This window comes from Xenopus laevis, chromosome 2S, assembly GCF_017654675.1.
Source record: "Xenopus laevis strain J_2021 chromosome 2S, Xenopus_laevis_v10.1, whole genome shotgun sequence".
NCBI lineage: Eukaryota > Metazoa > Chordata > Amphibia > Anura > Pipidae > Xenopus > Xenopus laevis.
In genome coordinates, this window is record NC_054374.1 from 144480070 (window position 1) to 144498570 (window position 18501).

The 18501-nt window shown below is 38.8% G+C and overlaps 1 protein-coding gene across 4 annotated transcripts in view; it reads right to left on the reverse strand.

The window, feature by feature from the left end:
* LOC108709943 (neurobeachin) overlaps positions 1-18501 on the reverse strand; it is a 444274-nt gene that overhangs the window by 266617 nt on the left and 159156 nt on the right. For 2 of the 4 annotated variants that reach the window (XM_018250243.2, XM_018250242.2), the window contains exons 21-25: positions 17188-17380; positions 15416-16438; positions 6925-7142; positions 4046-4199; positions 3468-3491 (exon numbers count right to left, since the gene is read on the reverse strand). In XM_018250243.2, the coding sequence (XP_018105732.1) occupies positions 3468-3491; positions 4046-4199; positions 6925-7142; positions 15416-16438; positions 17188-17380 (1612 nt within the window). The remainder of the gene's footprint in view (positions 1-3467; positions 3492-4045; positions 4200-6924; positions 7143-15415; positions 16439-17187; positions 17381-18501) is intronic. The other 2 variants (XM_018250244.2, XM_018250245.2) reach the window with 2 other exon arrangements.

Genomic DNA, 18501 nt, shown 5'->3' on the forward strand with positions numbered 1-18501 from the left:
TTAGCACCAGGGGGTACACATTAAGGTGATTAAGGGCAGCCACTAAACCACTAAAATGTCTTGCACTTATGTGACTAAATACATAGCATTACTGTGTAGATTTAGGGCCCCACTGTCAACGAGTTCCAAAAGTTTAGTAAAAGAATTATATAACAAGTATCTGGCCTTCAGTTTCTTTTGTTGACATGAGAAATGCCATCATTTGTTGCTACTTAGATACTTTTTTATTAACAAACTATAAGTAGAGGATCCGTTTTGCAGAAACCCGTTATCCAGAAAGCTTAGAATTATGGGAAGGCCTTCACCCATAGACTTCATTTTATCCAAATAATCTAATTTCTTTATAATTATTTCCTTTTTCCCTGTAGAGATTAAACAAATACACTATTTTGGATTCGGCAAACCCCCGAATCCTTCGGGAAAGATTCAGCTGAATACCGAACCGAATCCAAATCCTAATTAGCATATGCAAATTAGGCGTGGGAACGGGAAAGCATTTTTTACTTCCTTGTTTTGTGACAAAAAGGCGCTTTCCCTCCCCACCCCTAATTTGCATATGCTATTGGATTCGGTTCGGCTGGGCAGAAGGATTCGGCTGAATCCCGCTGAAAAAGGCAGAATCCTGGCCAAATCCAGAACAGAATTCTGGATTTTGGTGCATCCCTTTTTCTCTGTAATAATAAAACAGTAGCTTGTAATTGTACCAAACTAAAATATAATTAATCCTTACTGGAAGCAACACAAGCCTATTGGATTTATTTTATGTTTACATGATTATCTAGTAGACTTAAGGTATGAAGATCTAAATCAGGGATCCCCAACCTTTAGAACCCGTGAGCAACATTCAGAAGTAAAAGGAGTTGGGGAGCAACACTAGCATGAAAAATGTTCTTTGGGTGCCAAATAAGGGCTGTGATTGGCCTTATAGTAGCCCCTATATGGATTGTCAACCAACACTGAGGCTCTGTTTGGCAGTACAACTAGTTTTTCTACAACCAAAACTTGCCTCCAAGCCTGGAATTTGAAAATAATCACCTGCTTTGAGGACACGGAGAGCAACATTCAAGGAGTTGGAGAGCAACATGTTGCTCACGAGCTACTGGTTGGGGACCACTGATCTAAATTATGGAAAGTTATCCAGAAAAAACCAGGTCCTAAGCATTCTGGATAACAGGCCCCATCCCTGTACAAGGGCAGCTCTTTGCCATGAAATGTGACAAAATGTGCACTAAATGTATATTTATTTAATTTGGTAGAATATGGAATAATCCACAAGAGTTGTCTGGATCCAAACCCAAATGCATCATATGTGAACAATAACTCATGATGTTCAGTTCTCCAGATCTATGAGGTCACATGACTTTTGTGTTTGGGTTTGGTTTTACTTAACTTTCCTGTGTGATGGCATTGGACCAAGAGACTCAGATGATCAGCTCTGGTCAGTGCAGACAACAGCTACTTTGTCAACTGAGATGACTCCATCAGAAAATGTCAAATCATGTTAACTACAACTCCAGTATTTTGGCTCAATCAAATTCAGCTGATCAGCTAACTGTTACCAGATACAGAAGCACTGACCCTGCTTTACAACAAACCCGATATAGTCTTTACAATAATGAGACAATGGCCTCCGAGTGAACTGCTATCTAGTGCGATTCAGGACTGATTCAAGTTTGCAAATCCACTTTTCAGTTTACATAGAAGCAAATTACATTAGTATTTATCTACTCTATATAAAGGTCCTGTAGATTAATGATTTGGTTAGAGATGAGTAACAAGGTCCCCAACCAGTGCGTAGTGAGTAACATGTTACTAACCAACCCCTTGGTTGTTGCTCTCAGTGGCCTCAAAGCAGGTGCTTATTTTTAAATTCCGGGCGTGGAAGCAAGTTACAGTGGCATAAAGCCAGGTGTACTACCAAACAGATCCAAATAGCCAATCATAGCCCTTATTTGGCACCCCCAGGAACTATTTTCATGCTTGTGTTGCTGCCAAACTCTTTTTACATCTGAATCAGGCTCAACAGTAAAAAAAAAAAAAAAAAAGTTGAATGAGCCACATAAAGCAAATGTTACAGGACATTATACTCTACTTAAAGTAGTACTTCATTGAAAGGGTGCTTGGAAGTGCTAATAGGACAAAGGACATCCTCGAGATCATAGAATTGAAACAAGAAACTATACTTGTTTTATTTGTTTATAGAGAAGCCCTTCTAATATTAAAATGTAAAAAGTTCCATAAAGTGATGCAAAGCTGAAGGCCAGTTCATCAGTAGTCTGATCTACACGTTGTGCTTGGGTGTAATGGCACTACAGCTTGGGGAGAAGTGAGGTATGAATTCTCAGAAAGAGCTAGACCCCAAAAGCTTCTAAGAAATGGGAAGTTTATGCCAATAATATAAAAAAGATCAGTACAGGTATAGGATCTTTTATCCAGAAACCCGTCATCCAGAAAGTTCCGAATTACGGAAAGGCCATCTCCCATAGACTCCATTATAATCAAGTAATCCAAATTTTTAAAAATGATTTCCTTTTTCTCTATAATAATAAAACAGTAGCTTGTACCTGATCCAAACTAAGATATAATTAATCCTTATTGGAAGCAAAACCAGCCTATTGGGTTTATTTAATGTTCACATGATTTTCTAGTAGACTTAAGGTATGAAGATCAAAATTACTGAAAGACCTGTTATCCGGAAAGCCCCTGGTCCTGAGCATTCTGGATAATAGGTCCCATACCTGTACTAGGCAAAACAGAGTCACTTAAATCAGGTAACCGATTAAATAATGGATTCATGTTACTTACAGACAAAGCTGGAATGGAACATGCATCTCTATTGGCCTAATGATATTTCAGTGACTTAGGAGGTAATGAGAATATTTGTAAAAGGGTGAAAGTATATGGGACTCTACATCCATTGTAATTTTACTGTCCATAGGTTGTGTATAAGAAGGATGAGAAAAGGGTAACAAGAAAGACATAATAGACAGATTCAGAAATAGTTAACAGGCAAGTAGGCTGATGAAAAAAACAAGCAGAGAGGAAGATGGAACAAAGGAATGAAAGAAAAGAGGAAAGGACTAGGAGGGAACCAGACAGAGGGAAAAAGGAAGGAAAGAACCAGACAGGGAAAAAAGGAAGGAAAGAACCAGACAGAGGGAAGGAGGGAACGAAGGAAGGAAAGAGGCAGAGGATAAGGAAAAAAGCGGAAAGAATGCCAAAAAGTAAGGGAAATAAAGGCAAGAGAAAGGAAGGAAGAAAAAAAGGTGCTAAGGAAAGGAAGCAGAAGATAGCCTATTCAGGATAAAGTGCAGTTATGGCTTGTGTGTAAGTGCTGGTCTGGCATAAAGCGCATGCACTGTTGTACAGACACTGAAAGTGGGATTAGCAAGTCCAACATAGAAATGAAAGCACTTGGATGGGGAAAAGGGATAAAAAAAGAAAATAAGAATAAAACGGAAACTTACATCAGTTATACTAACCTTAGAACCCTGGACATGAAACAGACAAACAAACAACAGATCACGACAATACAAGAAAAAGAAAAGCATTAAAATCAAACCACAATATAAGACAGCTCATTCCAACAATTACATTTCTCAGCTGTCTGCACAACAATTACACTGCAAAAAGGTATTGATGAACCACAGGTTCCACCAACACTGAATGCCGGGAGTCTACCTCGGTCTACAGGGATAAACAGGAGCCTGGGAATCAAACGTATATAGGGGCTTAGGGACAAGTACATTATGGTGTCCTATACCAACAGCTGGACTGTGCTGGGAAGGCAGAATACACCTACGATATCCTACTATATTACAGACAAATATATTCAACTACTCTATGTACTGTGCTGGCGAGTGCTGTTTGCTGCATTATTCATGCAAACTGTGATTCTGTTGGCAGATACTTTACATTCCCTGCAAACCTCAATTATGCGTATTGTAAAGCGACAATTTAACCTTACTTGCTAGAATGAGATAAATAAGAAAACTGTTATTCTGCATTCTATCATACGACCACTGGAGGGAAATGTTGTACTTACAGTTGGCGAGGTGGCGGCAGACAACAAAGGCAATATTCCTCCGCACGCAATAATGATATTGTCGACCATCTGGGAAATCAGGTGGATTGTGTTGTGAACAAAAATAATATTTTCGTTGCTGTTAACAAAGTCCATGACAGATTTCGTTGAATGGCTGGAGAATAAAGAAGTCCCGTTAGTGCCAGTGGCAATATTGCAGACTAGTGAGGAGCATTCTCTTAGCATAAAACCCTTTGAAGTTGTATCGCTACAGAGGGGAACTCCATGTTTCCGGCACAGGGCCTAAGCACAATGGCAGGGTGACTGCTTTCTGCTAGTTAGGTCAGGGATGCCCTGTAGGCCATATCCTTACACTTTCCTAAAAATGTCTCTAGAATAATATGGCGGCTGCTTTTACATGAACTAATTACCAAGCAAACAGGCTGCAGCCGCATAAAGATGTAATTACAAGTTGTTAAAAGACGCGGTGCATGTAATCTCCGCAGTGGGGCATATGTTCACTTTTCCTCATTTCCAGAACACTCAGGCATGATATGTTTACATTAAACAGCAATATATTCGCTCGAGGAGGACATAGCGTTAACCCTGCACATGACTGAGCGCCTCCCAGTAACTTCCAGGCTGCCATATTAGCACACGGATAAATGGCTGCAACTTCTAGGGAACCAAGGAATGGTCTGTGCCATTCCCCATTGTCTGCAACACAATTAAAAGATCAAGTTGCTCCGCAGTACATGCACATCTTCTGCACAAGGAGCCACATCCAGGTGGATATTAAATACTAAGCAAGGGCTGCCATAGTGTTTGGACTGACATGTATATAGAAAATCATTATATGGGTATTTGTGTATAGAAACAGCGCCTTCCAGTGGCCAGTACATACATTTGCCTATCACAAAAATCAAGGAATTGTGTTACTGTATTTCTTGAGCTAAACAAGGCAAACAAGGAAACTGAAGCCAATCAATATTTACAGCTTCCAGGTACCTGAATAACGGACTTCCACTTATCTGTAAGCCAAATCAGTCACAACAAAGGGTGTAAGGAGGGGTTTGTTTATACAGGAGTGTCCAACAGAACAGCTGTCACAGTCACAGCTGACATAGTTTTATTGCAGCTGAAGGATTACAGTAGCTAAATGGGGGGGGGGGGTCACAAGCTCTTTAAAGTTTACAATGTAAAGTGCAAAGAAAAATGTTGCTGCCATTTCTCAGCTGGCAACCAGGCGTACACAACTTTTATGAGATGAAGTATATAAGCTCATTCATTTTAGAAAATATAATAGTAGAAAATAGAAAGTAATTGGATAGAAGTCAATTACTTTATATGTGGAAATACTATGTTAAACTCCTGCTTTAACAAAAAAGAAAGTGTTTACAGTCAAAATATTCTGTTTAAGAGCCTAAAGAGCATTTGAAGTTAATTCAAGCAGGCAACCTGCTCTAATTTAGTACTTTCAGTGGGAAAGCAGGCACATAAACAGAAACCGTAAAAGAACACTTACTGAAAATATTACACTATAAAAAAAAACCCATAGCAGCAGCATTTATATATAAAGCTTTATAAAGACAACCAGTCTGTGAAAGTAGATCAAAAGTACTTTGGGCTAAGGCCTAATGGGCCTGTTTATAAATGTGCACAAACATTTTTAGGGGTTAAATACCATTGGACACAACTCAATGAAGAATTACTCCAAATGCCCTTCTGAGCACATTTACATTTTAAAGTATGTGTAACTTAGAACCTTCCTCTGCTGTTCTATTTAGATCTGGGCTGGACAGAACAGCAAAAAAACATTTAAAAACCTGAATGTGTTCCCTGAGGATTCCACTCATTACACAATGAGCATAGGAGAGTCACGCTTTATGCGTCAGTAACTTAAAGGGATACTGTCATCAGGAAAAAAAAAATTCAAAATGAATCGGTTAATATTGCTGCTCCAGCAGAATTCTGCACTGAAATCCATTTCTCAAAAGAGAAAATTTTTTTATATTCAATTTTGAAATCTGACATGGGGCTAGACATATTGTCAATTTCCCAGTTGCCCCAAGTCATGTGACTTGTGCTCTGATAAACTTCAATCACTCTTTACTGCTGTGCTGCAAGTTGGAGTGATATCACCCCCTCTCTTTTCCCCCAGCAGCCAAACAAAAGAACAATGGGAAGGTAACCAGATAACAGCTCCCTAACACAAGATAGCAGCTGCCTGGTAGATCTAAGAACAACACTCAATAGTAAAAACCCATGTCTCACTGAGACACATTCAGTTACATTGAGAAGGAAAAACAGCAGCCTGCCAGAAAGCATTTCTCTCCTAAAGTGCAGGCACAAGTCACATGACCTGGGGCAGCTGTGAAATTGACAAAATGTCTAGCCCCATGTCAGATTTCAAAATTGAATATAAAAAAAACGGTTTGCTCTTTTGAGAAATGGATTTCAGTGCAGAATTCTGCTGGAGTAGCACTATTAACTGATGTGTTTTGAAAAAAACATGTTTTCCGATGACAGGATCCCTTTAAGCTTCTGTCAGGCCTTCTCCAGGAGACAACATCATGATGAAATAAGCTCTATTTGACTACAGTATTTGATCACAAAGCAGAACGCTTGGAGTGTCAATTTTTGATGTACTGGCACTTGTGTTGGTAATGACGGTTGCAGCCTAAATAGCTTATTCCAATATGTACCATTCCAAATACGTTTGGGGAAATAGCAGGTATAATTTGCCTCAGTGAACATCTCTGAGCATTGCTTCTAATCCTTTACTCTCTATAAAAACGCCAAGCTAGAAGCACACACTGCTTTTATAGCATTGAAAAAAATGTATAAACCAAGTATTTTGCAAAATGCTGCATGAAAATGGGAAAACTATTTTGCATTACCTTCTCCAAACATGAACATCTGTCTCGAGAGCAAAGAGCAAGTCTGTGAGGAGCCGCTGGTGCATTGGAGACCACTTGAACTCAGGAATACGAAACATTGTCGTACGTGGACCAGGACTGAACTGGCGCCGCTGCTCCTCTGTCATTGGCATGCCACGGAATCCCAGGTCAACCCGAAGGTCTCGCTCATGCGGATTCAGTGCTCGACCCTGAACAGCCTAAACAATATTGTGTGAAAAGAATTAATGGAACCTACATCAGATCTATTGTTATAAGGCTGATTTGGAGACAGAGCCACCAATATAAAAAGGGACAAGTCATAATTAAATGTTCTAGAATACTGGGCAGTGTTAATACATGAAGGCTTTACAGACTATAATAACACCAACGGAAATATTCTTATTAATCATAAAAAATGTACTTTTTAAAAGTTTATTATAATGATAAAGAGACATGGTTGGAATATCATGAACACACCCCACAAAGATGAAGACATTATCAAGCCTAACCAGGAACAGAGCACCGGCTTGAGTACAATGTGAACTTGTATGCAATTGCCTGATAGTAGGTCTACCTAGAGCCTGTTCTTGAGTGAATGCAGCATCGTTACTACCAGTTTGTTTCTTGGCCTGTTTTCTGGTGAACCCTGAATTTTACCTGAATAATATTCTGCTTTAGTAGAACCTGCCATGTTCGGCTTCCTTCCCTTGTAGCAGGCTTTTGCCTGTTTCCCAGCATCTGCTTTCTCCATAGTCCTTACCTTGATGGTCTCTCGTCTTGACAGTGGAATACCAGGGGGGCAGTATAATGTTTTGAACAACATGATTACTGATAAAGGTCCAGAAGCATTATTTGGACTTACTGCTAAAGTTGTATGTGATTGCAATCTTTGGTTTCTATAGTCTTAACTACAAACATGGGATTTAAACAGAGCACCCAACTGTGAGACAAAGTAGGGTGCTAGGATTGACATGTGAAAGCTACAGAATGGTACAAGAACTGGGTGAGCGTCCTTGATAAAGATGAGAGTTATTCATATTCGCTATGATTACTAGAATTTAATAGATATGTGATTATGAACAATACAGTAACAAAGATTTCATTAGTTGAGACCTTCAATTTGGCACTGAAAAAAGAGATAACCTAAGGGAACCATAGAAAATAATGCTCTCAAAGGAATTAATTAAAATCCCTGCTTTGCTAATTAATGCTGCCTACACTACAATTTTCTCCTTTTTAACCAGTATTGGAAATCCGTGCACTGCTGGAAGTCTACTGCTATTCTGGAATTCTGAGTCTATGAAGAATTCACAAACTATGAAAGGGGTTAAAACTGTATATTAAGGTTAAACATATTTGGCGTTAAAAGCTCTCTTGAGCTCAGGAGCCATTAATAAAGAGCTTGCGTATGATATTTGTTTTAGAAACATTGGAAGGATAATGGAAGCCAAACAAGGATTCAAATGTCAATATTCTCCCAGAGGAGCAGCAGTATAAACAAGTAAGAGAAGCATCCCCCATTTACTAAACCAGGAGTATTAAGTAGAAAGCCAGAGTCTGTCTCCTGAGGAACATATATTTAGTGTTGGACTTAAGGGTCACCAGAGAACACAAAATTAAGAGCCCACTATGAAATTCATTAGATATTAATTCACCTTAAAAAGATATTCCCATTAACATGGCTCTGGGAGACATGATCGGTGTTGTCCTACAGCAAGGGCCACCGTTGCATGACTTCAGGTGAAAACAAAAGGTACTATGGGACTTAAAGCAATACTCAATGTTGTATTTCTCACTTTGCTAGCTAATTATGTTTGCTGCCAACATAGATCGATCAGAATCAATCTTTCCAAAACAAGTGTTATATGAGCCCAGACAGTTCTAATGTCAATCACAAGCAAAAAATGTAACACCTTTCCACTGAAAATTGGGACACTTACGCCATAAAAGTTGTGTTTGTAATCTGGTAACAAACAGTAACCAAATAAAGCTTGGGACACAACGACCTTAACAACTTTACCCGGTGTTTTCACATCTTTAGCTTTGAAACTCCTTTCCCACTATGCCCATTCGCATTGAAGACATTTTACAAAAAATTAAAAGATGTAGCAAGAGGTGACTAGTTCTAATCTGACCCTGGAGGGAGTTATTTTTTTTGGGGCAGATGAATTCTCAGTTTAGGGTGGAATAAAACCTTAGCAGGCCCTATGAAAATCAGTGGCTTGGGATGCTCTTTTCTCAATTCCATCACAAAATGTAGTAATTGCCTCCAACAAAATGCTCAATGGGCCCTCAAAGCTTTGGGGTAACAACAAAATTGCAATAGATGCAATAGACTGTTCCAGCCTTAATATACATTCAGCAACATATAAGGTCCATCAATGGAACACAGATTTTTTTTAATCCCATTCCAAACAGAATGCCCTGCCTGTGATGTTGTGATAGAGGATTTCCTCCTTCCCTTAGAAGGGCTTGGATATCATCTTGGACTAGAAAAAATATCCAAGCAATGATGAAATGAATACAATACATACGGACGCACAAAGCCAACTTCCAGTGAGCATGATACAGTTTCCAATGCCAGAAGTTGGAAATGAAGAGGCAAGTCATGGCAGCCACCAGTCACTCTATACAGGGGATTAAGGGCATTCCCAGGACCCGAGGTTGGGGAAGGGGGCTGTGCATGGCCTTTTGGCTTGTTATTTAATTACATCATTAAATTCTATACTGCAACAATCTTGCATGAATGATAAGATGCATTTTGGATGGCCACAAGTTGGAAAATGGAAAGCAATATCTTGTAGGCATACTCCTGATAGCCTTTGATTGATTCTTGATGAGTCAGATGAAAATTGAGCGTGGGACTGGCCAGATATGGGATGACTTTGACGTAGTTGGCCAGCTTAGATATATTGCAATATATGGACGGACAGTCCCTGTTTTGTTTGAAGGGTAAGGCGTTTTTCGGTAGCAGTGTGTACGGAATGTCTCTGTCTTGAGTGTATTGATAATGGGTTGAGTGCAGAGGACTCTTGTATTTATTAGCCTTTGATTGAACCATCTCTGATGTCTATACTCTGAAGTATACATTTCTAACTGTAGAAGTATTTTAAGTGGCTTTTTCCTCTGCTTGTCCCCTTGCCAGGACAACAAGAGCAACAGCAGGATTGCAGGTTGCAACCTCTAACCTAGGTGGCCTAGAACTTCCCTAGTAAATGCGTTTAAGCATTTATGTTTCTGAATCAATACGCCTCCAAAGTTAAAAGCAGAAATTCAATTTGTTGCCTAGCGACAGGCGCAGCTCTTAAACAGTGAGAAGCCCTTCCGTGAAGTATTCCTGCTCAGTGATCAGGGAGAAACAAATTACATCAACGGCATGGAAGACTAGAGCATTATCCTTCTGTCCTCTTACTATTCTCAGCATCTTTTCTGCCTTGTCTACAAAATGTGTATCATTAAGTTCATTTTCAGATTATTTGGGGGTTTAAATCTGATCTGGCAACCACCTCGGGGTAAACAGCTTTCTACTGTTTATATTTAAAAGCTCGTTCCTGCTTTCTGGGCTTGCATTGTTGCCGACACTGAATTTATTACACAGCACATTAAATGTCAAAAAATAAAATATGACTCAGCGACTTAAGCCTGAAGAACCTCAAGATGCCCTTTCATTTGATCATAACAAAACCTCCTGAACCCACACTGTAGTGTAGCACATTTGAAATCAAACATACTACCCTGCTCTGCAAGAAACAGCCATCCATTGGAAACACGCAGGATGAACAGCTTTCAAGATTATATGAAGCTATGGGAGATATGCAACTTTGCTTCAGGTCTAATATTTTCCAGCCTAAAGCTGGCCATAGATGTTGAGATTTTAAAAGATCCGATCCTCATCGTGAGACCACGATTTTCTCGGAACGATCGTACGATCATACGAATTGACCATCAACTAAAAAGACCAATTTGCCAGGACAACAAAGGGGAGCTGCCGGCTTGGCCCTGCAAACATAGATTGCACTGGGACCGACAAAGATTTTTTGACCTGGCCAATCAATTTCCTGACAGATGTCGGCCGAAAAATTGTAAGATGTACGATTGTTCGAATCCCACTAACCGCACGATAATTTTGAAGGATTGGTCGGAGTTCCCTAAAATCGGTCGTTTGGCAAGAAGAATCGTCACGTCTATGGGGAAATTAACAGGAGGTTTGAATGTCTCATGTCAACATAAATATCTTAAAATATATTTTTAATGGGGCTAATGACATGAAATTTATACCAGGTGTCAGTAACAACCCAAGTAATCCACACATACAAACTCAAAACATCTCAAAACAAACAAGTCAATTAATTAAGTTATGTGTAAAGTGGAATGACACAGGGAACAAGTATTGAATATGCTTCCAGTATTTAATACTTAGTATTAATACTTAGTAGAAAAGCCTTTGTTGGTGATGACAGCTTCAAGGCGGCTCCTATATGGAGAAACTAGTCTCATGCATTGCTCAGGTGTGATTTTGGCCCAGTTTCAAACAAACTGTCTTCAAATCTTGAAGGTTCCGAAGGCCTCGTCTATGAACTCTGATCTTCAGTTCTTTCTATAAATTTTCAATTGGATTCAAGTCAGCAATTGATTGGCCCATTGTAGCAGCTTTATTTTCTCTCTCTGAAACCAACTGTTTCCTTGGCTGCGTGTTTGGGATCATTGTCTTCCTGAAATGTCCACCCTTGTTTCATCTTCAGCATCCTGGTAGACAGCAGCAGATTATCAAAAATGTCCCAGTAAATTTCTCCATCCATCCATCCTTCAATTATATGATGTCTGTCACTACCATATTCTGAAAAGCAGCCCCACACTATGATGTTCCCACCTCCAAACTTCACTGTTGGGATGGTGTTTTTGGGGTGATGTGCAGCAACATTTCTCCTCCAAACATGGTGTGTGCAATGACATTCAAAGACTTACATTTTGGTCTCATCTGACAAGACTATAGTCTCCTAGAATTGTGTTGGCTTGTCCAAACGTTGTGCAGCAAACTTTAAATGAGCTTCAACAAGGTTTTTCTTCAGCAGTGGTGTCTTGCACAGTGAACATTTATAGAGGCCATGCCGGTTGAGTGCATTACTTATTGTTTCCTTTGAAACAACTGTCTGTGCTAATTCAAGGTCTTTCTGAAGCTCTCTGCGAGTGATCCTTGGCTCTTGAATAACTCTTCTGGTTTAGGGGGAAATTATGTTCTTTCCACTTCTAGATTATGGCCCCAGCGGTGCTCACTGGAACATTCAGAAGCTTAGAAATACGCCTGTAACCAACGCCATTAGTATGTTTTGCAACAATTAGGTTGCAAAGGTCTTGAGCGAGCTCTTTGCTTTTACCCATCATGAGATGCTTCTTGTGTGATTCCTCTGTGAGAAATCTTTTTATAGGCCATCAATTAGGACTAAACCAGATGATAATTTTCAACTATAGGGGCAGCATTGCTTTGTGAATACTGACAGATTTGAGCAGGTCTCTCTGCTTTCCATGCCCTTTTACACCTCCTTTTCTTCATTTGTTCAATAACTATTCCCTGTGTCATTCCACTTTACTACACATAACTTCATTAATGGACTTATTTGTTTTGAGTTCTGTGCATGTGTGGATTACTTAGGTTCCTATCGACATCTGGTGTAAATTTGATGTCAATAGCCCTATTGGAAATATATTTACTGAGAAAAACAATGTTTTCGTTGCTTATTTTCACTGCTGTATCTATAATAGACATAAGCAGACTAGATGGCAAGACCGAAAAATAGTGCATGGACGGGGCTGCCAAAATTCCCTCCCAAGGGGCAACTAATCACCAGTCCTTGTAGTTGCTTGATTTTCTAATCACAGCCATCTTCTGCTTGCTCTGTGGTGTCCTCCATTCTCAACGGCTTAATTAAGTGGTCTTGATGACCTCTAGGTTTCATTGCCTCTCACTAATGCTGGAGATCACACAAACAGCCACACTCCGTAAACTCAAGGCATTTTAGGGGCCTCTGTAATTGGCAGTATCTACTCTCAGTAAGGAATACGGAACATAATGAAAAAGAAATCAAACATCGCGGAGATCACTCACGGTGGATTAAATTCAAACTTCAGTGTAAAACTCAAGCATTGGCGCAGTACAGGGTCCCTTGAAATTATTTCCAAATGTAGGCAACACCATAAGATCCCAACAGAGTTTATAATTGTGGCCTTCAACATACCGATACAATATCACATCAACTTATTGATGTAGATGTCTAAACAAACTATTCCATTTAATGATCCTGTTACACACATCCACATTTTTATATATTTTATTAGCTAGCTCCTACAACTATGCTGTTTTCCAAAGATCAATAGAGACAGTATATTTGTTTCTATTGAGTCAGTGGCTTCCTGATAAACAGCTCTGGTATTTATAGACAATGATTGTGGCTGTTCTCTATCAGAGATTGTAACTTACAATAACCATAAATATTAAGAAACCACATAAAGTCACAAGCATTTATAATTTCTTTCCTGTATACATAGCAACCACACTTTGTTACTGTCCTAAATCACAGTAACAAGGTCTCTAGAGTCAGTAAGCAAGTCGAGGCTGGAGCTGGCAGCTGCTGTTCAAGAGGTGTCTGAGCATTTCAGCGCCTACAGGTAGAGAAGAAAGAATTGCTCTCTATGTGGGATAGCTCATTCTACCATTTCAAGTGTTTCTCAGAGGTCAAACAAGTGACAGCTTGTCACATGGAATAGATGCGATACATTTATGTATTTCCAAGACACTTGGGGAGAGTTAATTTCGAAGTTTTTTCAGTTCTGTCTGCTAGATTGAGTACATTTCCCATGGGGAGAGAGCTCTATTCCTCATTAAGTCACACAATTTTGGACAAAGGGTTTACACTTTAACATTGCATAAGGAATAGTCTGTAACCATAACCTAAGAATATATTATTTATATTATAGGTATGGGACCTGTTATCCAGGATGATCGGACTCTGGATTTTTTTTTTTGATAAATCTTTTCATAATTTGGATCTTCATACCTTAAAGGAGAACTAAACCATTGACGTCCTTCACTGCTCACGCCCCAAGCTCCCTGTCCAAAGTATTTCCCTGCCCTTCTGCAAATCTGTTTTAAATTTGCAGAGCTGTGCAGCAAAGTTCAAAAGGGCCATCTTCTGTTCTGTTCTGTCTGTGTTCTCATACCATTAAAACTTCAGATTTCAGTTCACCCAATCAGTTTAATTAAGAGGCTTGAGCCAGTGAATGGAAGATTTATATAAGGCACCACCATATTTCCCACCTAACTGGCAGCAAGAAAGAAACAAATACTCTCAGAAGGGAAATAAAATCAGTCAGAAGAAAAATAAAATTGGCCAAATACCAAATCAAATCTGATTTGCAAATTCAAAGTTAAAAACATTACATGATTTGTGAACAAACCACTGTGTTATGACTACCATGGATTTGGTCCAGCTGTACACTTTTTTTTGCCAAAATCAGATCCTTTGTAAAAGTTCTGGGATTCTGCCAAATCCCAAGCTAAATCCTATCTTTGATGCATCCCTATATATTTTATGCCCTTTCAATACTACCAACCATTTGCATCACAAATATTCAGACCAAAGGCTGCAAATACAATTAAACCTTCATTTTACATATCAATTCACTTGCAATTATGAATGAATATCTGATGCTTGTAGACATTGTTAAACAGTCAACCTGAAGTAAAGATCAATAACTGTTTGGCTGGATAAGTTATCGTATGACTATAATATATGTTTTGCCTTTATTGCATTATTTCCCTTTGCTTCTAAAGTAGTTTCATTTCCTCTAGTCCTAAGGGATAAACGTTGTGCCATTTGTAGTACCACTGGGATATCCTGATCCTTAGAGCTCCCTGAAGAGGAGTAACATATGCAAGTAAATAGTAATTTTATACTGCTTTATTTGTGTTTTATTTATGGCACTCTACACTAATTAAGTAAAAACAAAAAAAATGCCTCTTCTGTTAGATACATGATTAGCTGATGAAAACAACACAAGCACATGAAGGATAATTGCAATGAGTTAGCAGAGCCAACCATTTACAGTAATGTAACTGTACTGACTTGTTTGCATATTGTTACAGAGACTCTTGACTATAAGTGGATCCAGTAAAAAACATACAAAAATATTTTACGTATGGGAAAAAAAAAAAAAAAAAATTATATATATATATATATATATATATATATATATATATATATATATATATATATATATATATATATATATATATATATAATATTCGGTAGGGGTTGCGCTCAACTCATACGTTTACAGTTTGGCTGAATACAGGGTGTTACAAAAAACTACCAGTTAAAATGCACAAGGCATAAACACGCAAAAACAACACAATTGTTGTTGCAACAAGCAAAATAGTCAGATTGGAACATTCTATATGTCAACACTGAGATACAGGTAAACAAAGCAAACTTACTTGTGTAGTAGTAGCAGTTGTCTGGATTTTCTTGATTTCTTTTCCCAGTTCCCTGCCATCATCTGACCTCTCTGTATCTGACACCGTGCTACTCGTATCCATATTACCTTTGGATCTACTCCCAGAAGTCTCAAGCTCAAGAGTTGTAGAAGTCATCTGATGGTAGTCGAGACCTTTTGAAGAAGACGCCAACTCCCTATCAGAGATGCTGCTCAGGCTATCGGCTGTAGTATGGATCTTGAAATCCTTGTCCCCAATTACACCTGGGGCACAAGTGAGATCCATACTTCCGGTCATGTGAGCCAGTAGACCAAGATCGTCATTTACACCTAGGTGCACATGGGCATCCTGAACATTTGCAAGGGTAATGTGGTTGCTACTAGACAGTTCAGGTAAGAGTTTGTCTTCAGAATTTGTCATCTTATCAAAAAGAAATGAGGTATTATTAGGGGTAGTTTGTTCTTTTTCATCAGCTAAAGTTATCAAAGGTCCATCCTTCTCTTCAGTTTCTTTTATAATACCAACACTGTCATGGACATTATTGTGAAGTTTTTCTACCGCAGCACTATAAACATTATCCAATAGTGACTCTACCTCTACTAGAGCCCCATTTTCTCTGCCAACTAGAGTTTCAGGAGATAAATCCAGGTCATCTAGTTTTACCTCTGTGGCTTCAACCTTTTCTGCCTTAATATCAACTAAAAGATCGTGAACCTCCACGCGGACACCACCTGACGGCCTGTCTGAACTTGCAAGAGAGCCGTCAGAAATTTTTGTTGCAATTAGTAAATCCCTGGTGTCAGTATTAACGGGGTAATCCGTTTCACTTTCCGGGCTTTGACTCTGTGAAAGGTCTTCTATCTCTCGAAGCTCTAGTCCACCTTTGACAGCTGCTGCTTGTGAGGAAAGGCCAGATATGGTGCTGACATTTCCTTTCTTGCCTTTCTTGATGTTTTCTTCCTCCTGTCTTTGATATTCTTCATACATTTTTGCTAAATACTCTTTGTGAGCTTCATAGGTGACCTTAAAAAAACACAAGGGTCATCGTATATTATTACTCTCCATGATTCTCTATACAATGTAAACAAACTTATATATAGCAAATTTAGAAACAGAGTGCAGGGCATCATTTCAGAAATCAATTCACAAGAACACAAAGCAATTCTCTCTTTCGATGACCACTCTCATGTACTGCCATGTAAATTTTTAAGACAAACATGCCTCAAATTTTATCAATTCAACCCTCTTTTTAACAGCAGTGGTTGTTAAATGGGTTCTAGCACCTTTAATTAATAAATACAACTCATGTTGTATCTGAAGTAAAGCTCTTTAAATGGATTAAAATGAGGGAACTGTTAATTCTAGGAAATGATTTGTCAGCATTCAGCAGAAAAAAAATTAAATAAGTGATTGTTAGCTTAGGGTGCTCTGACAATATATCCCCTTTAAGCAACTTCAAGTGCACTGACATGGGGGTAACAAGAAATCATCTAAGAAATAAAACATATCTTTGGCGTCAAAGAAAATGTTTTTCTCAAAATTATTAAGCAGCTCAATAAATATTCTATTAAGATGGAATTTCATGTCCCTTATCTTTCTTAGCATTTATGCTGGTGACCCTTATTTTTTTCTATAAATGGTATGACTGATCTCTAGCTGCAGGTTTGATTTACGTGAGCCACAAGATGGCACCAGATCGGTTCGGCTAACTGTAGGTACAGGACTCTGGGAGCAACGCTTCTTAATAAAGTCAAGTAAAATTCAGAAACTACCTTTGAATGTGCTATAGACAGGGTATCGACCCAGACTCTCCAACCTCCCCATTCATATTTGATTGCGTGATACAGAAGTATCCTGAAAATGTTGTACACCATTTCTGTAATCTTCTGTTCCTCCGAACTCTTAGGATTAATGTAACCAAGGGAAAACATCCAGTCCTGCCACACTGAGCACTGAAGTAAGCACCTAGAAATAAATAGGAAAATTACATTATACATTATTTTATCAAAAAATGATAACTATGAACAGAAATTGGAAAATGTATTCTTTAGAGTACACTATAAAATGTAGACAGAGTTCATTTTCATGTTAATGCTAAATAAACCCATTGAATTAATAAATAACAGCAGAAATGGTACTTAATAGGAAAACATAACTTGGCAAGGTCAGGTCTATGCTTAGTGCTCTGACATGGCTAGAAATATGAATGAAAATGATTTAGTTTTTCTATGGGAATAGCTTTTGATTTAAGATTACTGCATTACTGCATTTCTGTCTTAATATTTACTAAAAGATCATGAACCTCAACGCCACCTGACGGCCTGTCTGAACTTGCAAGTAAACTGTCAGACATTTTTGTTGCAGTTAGTAAATCCCTGGTGTCAGCAATAACGGGGTAATGGGGTATGCTAAACTTGACGGTTTCTTTGCGTGGCTGCTCTCCATGTCCAACCCCCTCTCAGAAGCCACATTTCAATATATTACATTGATGAGAATAAAGGAGACTGAATGTGTAAGTTTGAAAATCTCTGAAATCAGCGGTTCTGGTCACATAGTTGGTCACAGGAACACAAGGAATCATTTGCATGTCTTCTCCCATAATCGATAAAGTCAATAAGCTCAATTTTTTTTTGCTCAGTTTAAGGCAGCACTATGTTTGTACGAACTCATATAACAGATATATCCCATTGGCTATTTATTGTATATGATATTGGGTGTGCTCATGACAACCTCCTAAACCTCTTAAAGGAGAAGGAAAGTCATCTTGCACTTGGGGGTGCCAAATGTTAAGCACCCCCAAGTGATTGTATTTACTTACCAGAAACTCCGGTGCTCTTATCAGCAGAAAACTGCACCAGCTTCTTCTTTCTTCAAATTTCTCAGGGCAGACGCATGCACAGTAGAATGAAATAGTCGACTTTTTAGTTAAAGTTCGGCTTTTTGCTCTACTGCGCGTGCAAAACTGCGTGAAGAAAGAGGAAGACTGAAGAGGATCACTCCATGGTGCTCACTGGTATAACCCCGGGCCAGTTTTCTGCTGATAGGAGCACCGGCCCGGGGTTTCAGATAAGTAAATACAATCACTT